Consider the following 9,832-nt stretch of genomic DNA (forward strand, 5'->3'; position numbering starts at 1 on the left):
TCACCCTCCTCCTTCCCTCCATCCTCCCTCTGGGTCTCCCCATTGACCAAACATGACCAGAAGCCAGTGAACAAGGGAGCTTATTGATGCCATCCAGGACAGAGGAGGCGGAGAGGGGTGGAGAGTAGGTCTGGAGGGTCCAATGCCAATGGGCATTTCGAGTTTACAGGAAATTTCCAGACAGTCATAGTCCTCACAACAACCCTGTGAGATAGTCAGACAATGATATGACCCTATTTCATAGACGAGGACAATGAGGCTCAGAGAAATGAAACAACTTGCCCAAGATCATAGGACTCATCTTGAAATGTCAAGACCAGAGTCTTCCTATGGGAGAAATGGCTCTGCTAGGCATCCAGCTGCTAAAGAAAGCCCCCAATCCAGAGTCTTGGGGATCACTGGAGGTTCAGACAAGGTGACCCTGGGCTTCAGAAGACATCTGTGCGGAGTGGGAGAGGCTGATCCATGCCACTGATGAGGAGCTGGGGCTCTTCGTCTAGCGTGGAAGGTTCCGGCATCCCCGGGGGCCCCAGAGTACCCATAGTCACCTCCTCCTTTTCCTCCTGCTTCATGTGCTTGAGAATCTCCTGTGACAGGGAGAAGCTGCTTCCCTCTGCAGCTTCTGGAATGGGGGGGGGGAGGGAGGGAGTCAGGTGAGGACCTCACACATTCCCACTCCAATGCTGGGCAGATCTTCCAGCTCTCCCTCCTCCTACCTCCCTGGGCTCCATCCTCATCCCAGCCACTGAAGTTAGTTTCATGGAGCTAGAAGTGGTTTTAGAGACAGTGGAATTCCACTGTCTCACTTTTACACATAATGCTCAGAAAGGGACCCAAGGTCACATAGTGAGGGAGTGGCAGAGCTGAGGCTGCAGCCCTGGTCTTTTAGTTCCTGGCCTGGGACTCTTCTGCTTTCTCTGGCATCCTTAGATGAAGTGAGAGGCCCCTGGAGCCCACCTCATCATGCTCCACCCAGGACCATAGCCAAAGACCTCAGAGCAATCAAGTGTCCCAAGGTGAGGCAGTGGGACCTGTCTCAGGAGAGGAAAGGACAGGGCTTGAATACCCTGACCACTTGGGAAGGCCCAGGGCATGGTGCTGCCATATCTCCTTCTGACCCCCTGAGAGACCATTGGGACCCCTGACTACGCCTCCCTCCAGACTATCAACCCCTTACCCAGGTAGACAATGAGGCGACAGTTCTGAGAATCAGGGGCATCTGCCAGGATGTCCGCGAGTGTCTGGCAAAAGAGTTTGGCCTGCTCAAGCCGCTCCTCCCGGCTAAAGCCAGCTCGGCTATCCTGTGACATGGCAAGCAGGGTCTGCAAGGGGGTGGCGTACTCCAGGATACAGGTGCCCACCTGGAGGAGGTGAAAGAAAAACCAGACTAAACCAGGGGCCAGGCAGACAGACTCTGGTCGCCTGTGCCAACATGGGGTCCCATTCCCTCAGTCTGTAGAGATGGAGTGCTAGGAGGTGCCCCCCTGATGGGGTCTGTGCCGTCTGGTTGGCCTTTGCCTCTGACACCCCACACCTCAAAACGGCCAGGGCTGCACTGAATTTACCCTTCACAGATCCTCCTCCTAAAATCCCAGGGCAAGGCCTACCGAGCTAGGCTATCAACTGCTCTAGTTGGAAACGACATCTGGGGTCTGGGCTTTGGGCTCAACCCTGGTCTGGTTCCCCCCACCAACCCATGTGAAATCTGTCAGATGTTCTCACAGCCTTCATCTAGGGCAGCTTTACGGTTAAGAGCATGGTATACTCAGGTTGAAATCGTCCACTTTCTCCCTGTTCCGTTTCTCTGAGTCTCAGTTTCTTCATCTGTAAAGTAGAGGTCATAACACTCCCTACCCCACAAGGTGGCGGTGAGGATTCATGGATGTGGTCAAATGAAGCACCTAGAATAGCATCTGGCACGTGCAAGTGCTCAATAAATGTTCCTGATCATTGTCCTCATTTAGTACTGAATCTTGCCTGGCCCTGGGACCTAGTGGGGAAACTGAGGCTCAGAGAAGAGCAGCAAAGTTTTATCAGTGCTTGGCCAGAGTCTGAAGTTCTGGGGCTCTGGGCCTGACCCTCCCCAGCAGGGCCCACATCCCTGCACACTCACCGGCTTCCCGTTCTCCAGAATCTCATAGATACTGTTGGTGTATACCCGGCCCTTGATGCCAGCACGGTCAGCGCTTTGCTCGGGTAGCTTATGGAGGAAGCGAATGTTGGGGTCGGCCTCACTCAGGTTGTCAGGCACCCCACAGTCCAAGGGTAAGAGGATGTACAGCTTACAGCTCCCTGCGCCCCGTGCCGTGTTGTTGTGGTGCTGATTATAAGTGCGGATCCGGGCCTGGAGCCCTGGGGTGGAGAGGCCCAAGAAGTCATTCCCACTAACCCTGTCTCCCACCTGGGTCATTGGTCCCCTCAATGTGTAGCTACAAGAGAACTGAGCATCCAGTCCCCTCACATTGTCTAGGAGGGCAGGAGGGGCAGAGCTTCCACGAACCCTCCCCACCCCTCCACCTACTCTACCACCCCTTTCTCCCCTCATTTTTTCTTGGTCCAGATTTCTGTCAGCTCCCCTCCTTCCCACCACAGCTTTCAAGGCTCTGAAAGGCAGGCATAACCCTGGAAGGTGACATTCCCAGCATTCCCTAGTGCACTGAGCCAGGCCTCCCGCTCGAGCTGTTTCCTAGCAGAAGCCACATGTCAAGGGAAGGCAGCAATGAGATATGGGAGAACCCCAGCCATGGCCAACAAGTCGGAAGAATGAGACACAACACAATGGTTCACAATGGCGCGGTCAAGGGCCCAGGCTCTGGACGGACCTGTGTTCAAATCCTATTTCCTCTCACTAAGCTGTGCTTTGGACAAGTCCCTTTACCTCTCAGAACCACAATTTTCTCATCTCATAAGCAGGGATGATGATTATCCCTTTCTCAGAGGGTGTGAATTAAAAGAGAAAATTAACAAGAAGGGCACACAGCATGCAGTCAATATTTACTGAAAGAATTCATGGGTGACCTTGGACAAGTCACTTAGTATTTCTTCCTGTCAACTAGACATAATAGTAACATTCTTCATGCCTACAGCATTGCTTTGGGAATCAAATGATTTGTTAGACATGAAAATACATTGAAAAATATGAGCAGTGAATTCTGCAGACACAAGAGGCTGTGTGTTTTATGGTCTGTCTTGTAGATCTAGAAATGGGGACATAGAAGATGGCCTACCTGGCAGGATCAGCCGCAGGTACCCAATATAATATGACCATGCCAGCCCATGGGCCACGTTGAAGTTCCCTTGTTCACAGATTGTAGAGACCACAGCCGGGGCCAGGCCCTGTGGACAACAGGGTGGGGTTGAGGAGCCTCCAGGAAAGACCAGAGCCCTCCTCCAAGAATATTTCCCAACCTAATGCTGATTTGCTCCCTTCTCTGCCATTGCTGACCTCACTGTTCCAGGACATTATAGGCTCCACTCCAAGAACCAACCTCTAAACTAGTCCCACTCCTAATACTGAGTTCAGAGCAGGTCACACTAACCACAGTGTCCACTTGACCATACCTTCCACTTCTCTCCGTCATACCTGGAGGTCCAGCAGGATGTTCAGTGCCTGGGAGAGGCCCAGGAGGGCAACAATCCAGGCGAAGGGCAGGCCAGCTGTGTTTGGGAGGAAGGTGTAGCAATAGCAGGACAGCAGCAGCAGAGCCCCGCAGCGGATGGGGCAGCCCAGGCAGGCCCGAACAACCCTCCAGTAGCTGCCCTGGTACCTGCAGGTGACAACCGAGCCCCAAGTCCCAGCTCAGCTCAACCAGGGCCATTCAAGAAGGGGCAAGGCTGGGGGTCAAGGGAGTGAAACATGCTGAGTGACTAGTCACCCTGGGTACTGCAGGGAGTCACCTGGAATGGACGTGGCACATCTCCTCGGCCAGACTGCAGAGCCCCTTTAACAGCAGTCCCAGCTGCTCGGAGGCCAGGTGGAGCACCAGCCACCTGAGAATGTGGTCTGCCGGCTCCCCCAACTCCCACAGGGCTGCCAGGCAGGCACTCAGCAGGACAAAGGCTGCCTTCTTGGCCCTGTGACCCCTAGGTCGCGGGATGGATGGATGTAGGCTGGAGTGGGGCATCTGTAGGTACCAAGAAATCCATGACCATGCTCGTCTCACTCTCCTATCACTCCAGGACTGAGGCCCTGGCTGGGCCCCTCCCCCCCAGCTATCCTTGTCCCTGATGCCCAGCCACACCCAGAGGATGGTCTTGGAGACATTTGGGAGACAGACTGGGCATACAGCACCCCAGAGCGCCAGTCCAGGAGAGAGTTGTGAAGAACAGAGCAGGTGGAGAAGTTCATGCACCCACACATACAAGTATACACCCCACCCCACCCCAGGGAGGCCACAGGTGCGGTGAAGAAAGAAGGCAGCGATTGTCCCAGACCCAGACCTGAAAGTGTCCTATGAGGTTCCACTCACCGAGGGACCCTGGGGGACTGGGTTTCCCTCTCCCCAAAATCCGCCCCAGGAAGGATCTTAGTCAGCAAAGCTGAAAACCGCAGTTCAGGGGGTGAGAGCAGGGCAGCCAGAAGGCTGTCACCGACCTCTGGGTCCCCAGGGGCCTCAGCCTCAGACTGTGACTGGGCTGTTCCCGATCCTACCTTCTACTCCCAGACCGAAGAGTCTTCTGGAAGATGACAGGAAGAGAAGGGCCGGCGCAATGACTCCCAGTGACCAAAGGCAGCCGCTCTGGGTACAGCCTGAAAATGAAGAATTAAAAACAATCAAAGCGTTCTCCACAACACTCCAGCTGTGGCATTTCATCAGACCGCAGCTTAGAGTGAGCAGGGGGAGGTGGGTATTTCCTCACTCCTCTGGAGGGAAGAGGAGCCCTCCCCAAAAGGCCTGGTGAGTCACACTCCAGTCAGGGCATGTGGGCGGAGGGGAGCTTGTGAAGGCCCCCAGTCCATTGCCATTTGCTACAGTAAAGTGTAAAGCTACGGGTGTTCAGAAACTTCCTGACACGCCCCTGAACCACAACCTGAACACTAGCTTCCGCTCAAGCCCCCACAATTAAACACACTCTTACCGGTACCCACGTGTGACTCCACACATCCAGCCTAAGGCAGCACACACTACATCATGCTGCCCTGCCTGATCTTGTTTTGATTTCCACATTCAGATTCTCTTTTTCTGAAGACTGTGATATCAGGAGGGAGGCGGAGAAATGAATAGTTATTTCCTGTGGCAGCCTTTAGAGTAAAGGGCTGATAGGAGCAGGAAGCCCACAGGGGAATGTGGGGGTTGTGCTCTCCACAGGAAGTGACCGTGACTCTGACTTCTCACAGAAAATCTGGTGGTTCCAGTCAGAAAGGCAGTCGTATGGGTAATAATAATAATAATAATTTTTAAAAAGTGCTTACCATGCTCCAGACATTATGCTAAGTGTGATGCATATTATTTTACTTAATCCACTCAGTTACCCTGTCAGACAGGTATAATACTATCCCCGCTTTCCACATGGGCAATCTGAGGCTCGGGAAGGTGAATTAACTTGCCCCAGGTCCCACAGCTAGTAAATGAGGGAGGGGAGACTTGAAACCAAGTGGGTTGCTCCAAAGCAAGAGTGGATGGTGCCAGGACCTGATTTCACGTTTACAATTTTTCCTGGAATGGGGAGTGTCTCTGGCCACTCCCTGGCAACTTGAGAAGCTGATTCGATTTGAGGATGGGGAAGGCATGGAGAGTGGGATTGGGGGGCACCCACAGAGCAGCAGCAGTTCATTCCTGCCCAGGTCAGAGGGTCCCTGCCTTGACCCTTGCCCACTTCACAACCAGACACAAGAAGACAAACCACCTTCAGATGCCAGTGGCTACCCAGCAGCAGCAGCAAGGCTTCCTGAAAACTCTCTTGGTTTTGAAAATCATTTCCTAAGAATGGAGGGAATTCCCTACATTTTTCTCTCCACTACAATTGGCTCCCAAAAAGGCCCGCTGAGGTGGGCAAGGTCTCAGCTGCTTCAAAACCAAAGAAAGTCAAGGTTGCACAAGGGAAGACCTGAGCAGAATGCTGGAGGAGTGGGCAGCTCCACACCTGCCCCAAGGTCCAGCTCTGTCAAGCAGCCTCTGGCCTCCAGGGTCCTGCCCAGCTGTGTAGCATCAATTCCCCTAGGTGGGACCGTGGCTGCCAGCTCTGCTGCTCCATACTGGTTGTCATTTCTTCTGAAACTTGTTCTTCACTCCTTGCTCCCTTCTCCTGGAGGAAGAGCCTCTATTTTATAGGCCAAGTTGGCACTATGCAGCAGAAGTCTTAAAAAACACGCATAATCATGAGCCTAGCAATCCACTTCTAGGAATCCTTCTTAAAGAAATCGCCCTACGTGCATCTTAATGGAGTGGACTCCAGTGGTCTCCACTGCAAATAGACTCTGTGACCTGGTCCCCACCCCTGTGATCTCGCCCCAAGGCCTGTGCGAGGTTTCCCCTGAGGCTCCCACCAGCCCACAAGCAAAAGCATGGCAGCCATCCCTTCCAGCAACTCCCCTGTGATCATGCATGACTACTAACTGGGTTCCAATTCCAGAAACAGCTCCTGTGGAAGTGCCAAGTATCCCAGGGAAGCCATCCCCCACTACCCAGCTCTCCCCAAGGCCGACCCTGGTCACTGGTGGGCGAACTTCTTTTTCGGGAGGTCTACTCTCCCATTCATGACCATGATATTGGAGCACCCAGAACACTCAAAAGCTCTCCCAGGTCTCAAGTAGCACCTGTGACCTGCCTGGCTTGGGAAGCCGTGAGGAATCAGCCTGGAGGCAGCCTCGCAAAGCCAACATCATCCTGAGTGCCCACGCCAGCCGCCTCATAGACTAGGCAGGCTGCAGCAAGCAGAAACAGTTGGGTTCTTTAATATCAAAATAGCAAAACATCAAAAAGGAAATTGAAAGAGCCTCCCTCTTTACTATGCAGGCCACCCCCAAGCCTTCTGTGTGCTTTGCACCAAGTAAAAAATAAATGCCAAGTAGCCAGCAAAAAAAGAAAGAATCAGACAAGGACACAAAGATACCCATTTTTCAGATGTTTGTAGCAGTGTTGCTTACACCAGTGAAAAACTGAAAAATATCTAAATGCCCAACAATTGGAGACTGGTTCATTAAATAAATTGTGGCTTACCTTACAGCAAAATGTTAGGCAGTCACTAAAAACGATGATGTAATTTTGTATTATTGACTCTTAAATACGCTTATTATACGTTTCTTAAGGGAGAAAAGCAGTGTACAAAACAGTATAACTGTATTTTAAAAACATGCATTGCATGAAAAATGGTCAGGAAGGATATATGACAAAATGCTAACAATGATTACTCTGTGCAGTGGCAATACAGGTGATTTTTAGTATTGTTTCCCTTTTTGCTCATTATGTTGTCCAGGGTTTCTTTTCCCAACATTGAACATATATTGGTTGTTTACTGCGTAGAGTTTGCTGTAAAGAGAAAAACTCCTAACTTTGCCTCATCCTTGGGGCCTTGGGGACAGGGCTACTGGCGAATGTGTCAGGCTAGGCCCTGTTGTCATGACAGCTGCAGCTGGGCTGGGGCAATGCGTATTGTACAATTGTACAAGCAGGTAATTAACTACAGATGTGGTGAGGGCTGTGAAGAGTGCATTCCTGTTGCTGCTCTAAGGAGACCTGAAATACCCAAGTCCAGGGTTCCTGAAGGAGAGCCATTTAAGCCAAGTTTGGAAGGAGCAAGGGACGGTAAGGGAGGATGTGAGTTTAGAACATTCTGAAAGAGCTGCACATATGAAAGCCCTGGGGTGGGAGGAAACTTGGTCTGTGGAAGAACAGAGAAATGGCTGATGTGACTGGGGCATGGAAGCACGTTGGGAGTCTACATTAGTTTCCTAGGGCTGTTGTAACAAAGTACAATAAATGTGGTGGCTTAAAACAACAGAAATTTATTCTCTAACAGTTCTGGAGATTAGAAGTCCGAAATCAAAGTGTTGGTAGGGTCATGTTTTCTCTGAAGCTTCTAGGAAAGCATCCTTCCTTGCCTCTTCCAGCTTTTGGTAGCCCCAGGAATTCCTTGGCTTGCAGCCACAGCACTTCAGTCTCTGCCTTCATCACAGGGCATTCTTTAACTTGTCTGTCTCAATCTTCACATGGTTTCCTCTTCTTATAAGGACACCAGTCACATTGGATGAGGGCCCACGCTGATGTTTTCATCTTCACCGAATTACATCTGCAAAGACACTATCTCCAAATAAAGTCACATTCACAAGTACTGGGGGGTTAGGACTTCACCATATCTTTTTAAGGGACACAATCCAACCCAGAAGAAAGTCAGTGGTATAAGACAGGGACTCAAGAGTGGGTCAGAGCCCTGTTAGCTGTGAATAGGGCCCCAGGTCCTACAGAGCGTCAAGACAGGTCACGCATGGGATTGTCCTCAACACTCAGACAGACCACCTCTTCCAGACTGACCATCTGGCACCCAAGGAGGAAGCTAAGGGCCACAGAGGGAAGTTAGGCCCAAGTTCCAGCTCTGGCCTCACATACTGTTGCCCTCAGGCTAATGCCGCTGAGTGGCACTCCCTGGTAGTTGCTTCTTCCCCTCAGACACCCCAGAAGTGCTGGTCTGGGCCAGCTCTCATTTCTAATTCCAGCTCCCAAGGGTCATCCCTGAAACTCGCCATCAGTGTTCCTGGGAGAGAGAGAAACCTCTAGCACTCATTCAGCAGATACTGGGTCTGCGACAGAGTGTGCGTGGGGTAGGGAGACCTATGGCCTCTAAGAAACCAGCCTTTTGCCCAGCTACCCCTTTCATGTTTAAAGGTCCTTAATACTCAAGTGCAAAGGTCCCTGAATCTTGCTAGGACAGGGACGTGGGGGTGGTGGTGTGGATTTTAATATCGGTTGACCATGGTATAATTTCATTGCACCCTCATGAAGCCAACTAGTGTATCATAGTCTTTCCTGGACAAGATGATATCCTAGTAGATATGATAGAGAAAGAGGAGCCGAATGATGCATGACTGGGGGTAGGAAAGCACAGCTGGTGAACTACTGTATCTTCAGGGCATGAATAACAGGTGTATATCCCCCTGGAAGGTGGTATCCAGCAGGGTGGAGAGATCTACAGTTGTTTTTTTGATGGTTTTGGTAACAGCTTTATTGAGTAATTCACACACCGTAAAACTCACCTATTTTAAATGAATAATTCAATGGTTTTTAGGATATTCACACAGTTGTGCAACTATCACCACAATCAATTTTAGAACATTTCCATCGCCTCAAAAAGGAAGTCTGTAGCCATCACTCCTCAACCACCCTCACTCCTACTCCACTCCCAGGCAACCGCTAGTCTACTTTCTGTCTCTATGGATTTGCCTATTCTGGACAATTCCTATAAATGGAATCATATAATATGTGATTGTCTGTCTTCTCATGTTATCATGTGAGCAACCACCACAAATGGTAGTGTAACACTAGATTTACTGACAGAGTTTTATAGTATATTTTTAAGACACAGATCTAGTTACAAAATAGTCCATATGAAATAAACCATGGTGCCTTCATTCAATGAAATATTCTGAAGCTCTTTAGAAAATGAGACAGCTTCTTATATGCCGATATGGAAATATGAGAGCGATGTAGTAAGGGGAAAGAGCAAGCTGCAGGACAATGACTGCGGAAACACAAGGGTAGATATGCACATCGGTTTGTACTGTGGTGAAAGCAATTTCCTTCAGGAAGTTGAACTGAGTGGCTGACAGCAAGTGAGACAAGGAGCAAGTGACACAGGTAGACACTTTTTTTTTTTTTAATTGGGGAAGGGGAACAGG

The 9,832-nt window shown here is 50.6% G+C and overlaps 1 protein-coding gene across 4 annotated transcripts; it reads right to left on the reverse strand.

The window, feature by feature from the left end:
- Nucleotides 1-64: 64 nt before the first annotated feature.
- On the reverse strand, nt 65-5,237 carry STING1 (stimulator of interferon response cGAMP interactor 1). Of its 4 annotated transcripts, XM_074313608.2 has the most exons (9): nt 5,080-5,237; nt 4,652-4,750; nt 4,470-4,539; nt 3,898-4,124; nt 3,584-3,767; nt 3,228-3,336; nt 2,114-2,352; nt 1,178-1,361; nt 65-622 (listed from the first exon to the last, which is right to left on the reverse strand). In XM_074313608.2, exons 4-9 carry the CDS (start codon nt 4,122-4,124, stop codon nt 429-431), a joined length of 1,137 nt encoding a protein of 378 aa, XP_074169709.2. In that variant the 5' UTR covers nt 4,470-4,539; nt 4,652-4,750; nt 5,080-5,237; the 3' UTR covers nt 65-428. The 4 variants fall into 4 exon arrangements, with proteins under 4 accessions (XP_074169709.2, XP_019595755.3, XP_074169708.2 ...); XM_019740196.3 differs by lacking the exon at nt 4,470-4,539; XM_074313607.2 differs by lacking the exon at nt 5,080-5,237 and having other exon boundaries at nt 4,652-4,991.
- Nucleotides 5,238-9,832: the final 4,595 nt, after the last annotated feature.

The sequence above is a fragment of the Rhinolophus sinicus genome, chromosome 5, assembly GCF_057876585.1.
Source record: "Rhinolophus sinicus isolate RSI-liver-muscle chromosome 5, RSI-T2T, whole genome shotgun sequence".
Lineage (NCBI taxonomy): Eukaryota > Metazoa > Chordata > Mammalia > Chiroptera > Rhinolophidae > Rhinolophus > Rhinolophus sinicus.

Coding starts and splice junctions, on each gene's coding strand:
- STING1 (XM_019740196.3), bottom strand. CDS start 4,124: ATGCCCCACTCCAGCCTACATCCATCCATCCCGCGACCTAGGGGTCAC. Junction 3,337..3,583: donor ACATCCTGCTGGACCTCCAG/GTATGACGGAGA, acceptor TGTTGTCCACAG/GGCCTGGCCCCGGCTGTGGT. Junction 623..1,177: donor TCGCCTCATTGTCTACCTGG/GTAAGGGGTTGA, acceptor CCCCCATTCCAG/AAGCTGCAGAGGGAAGCAGC.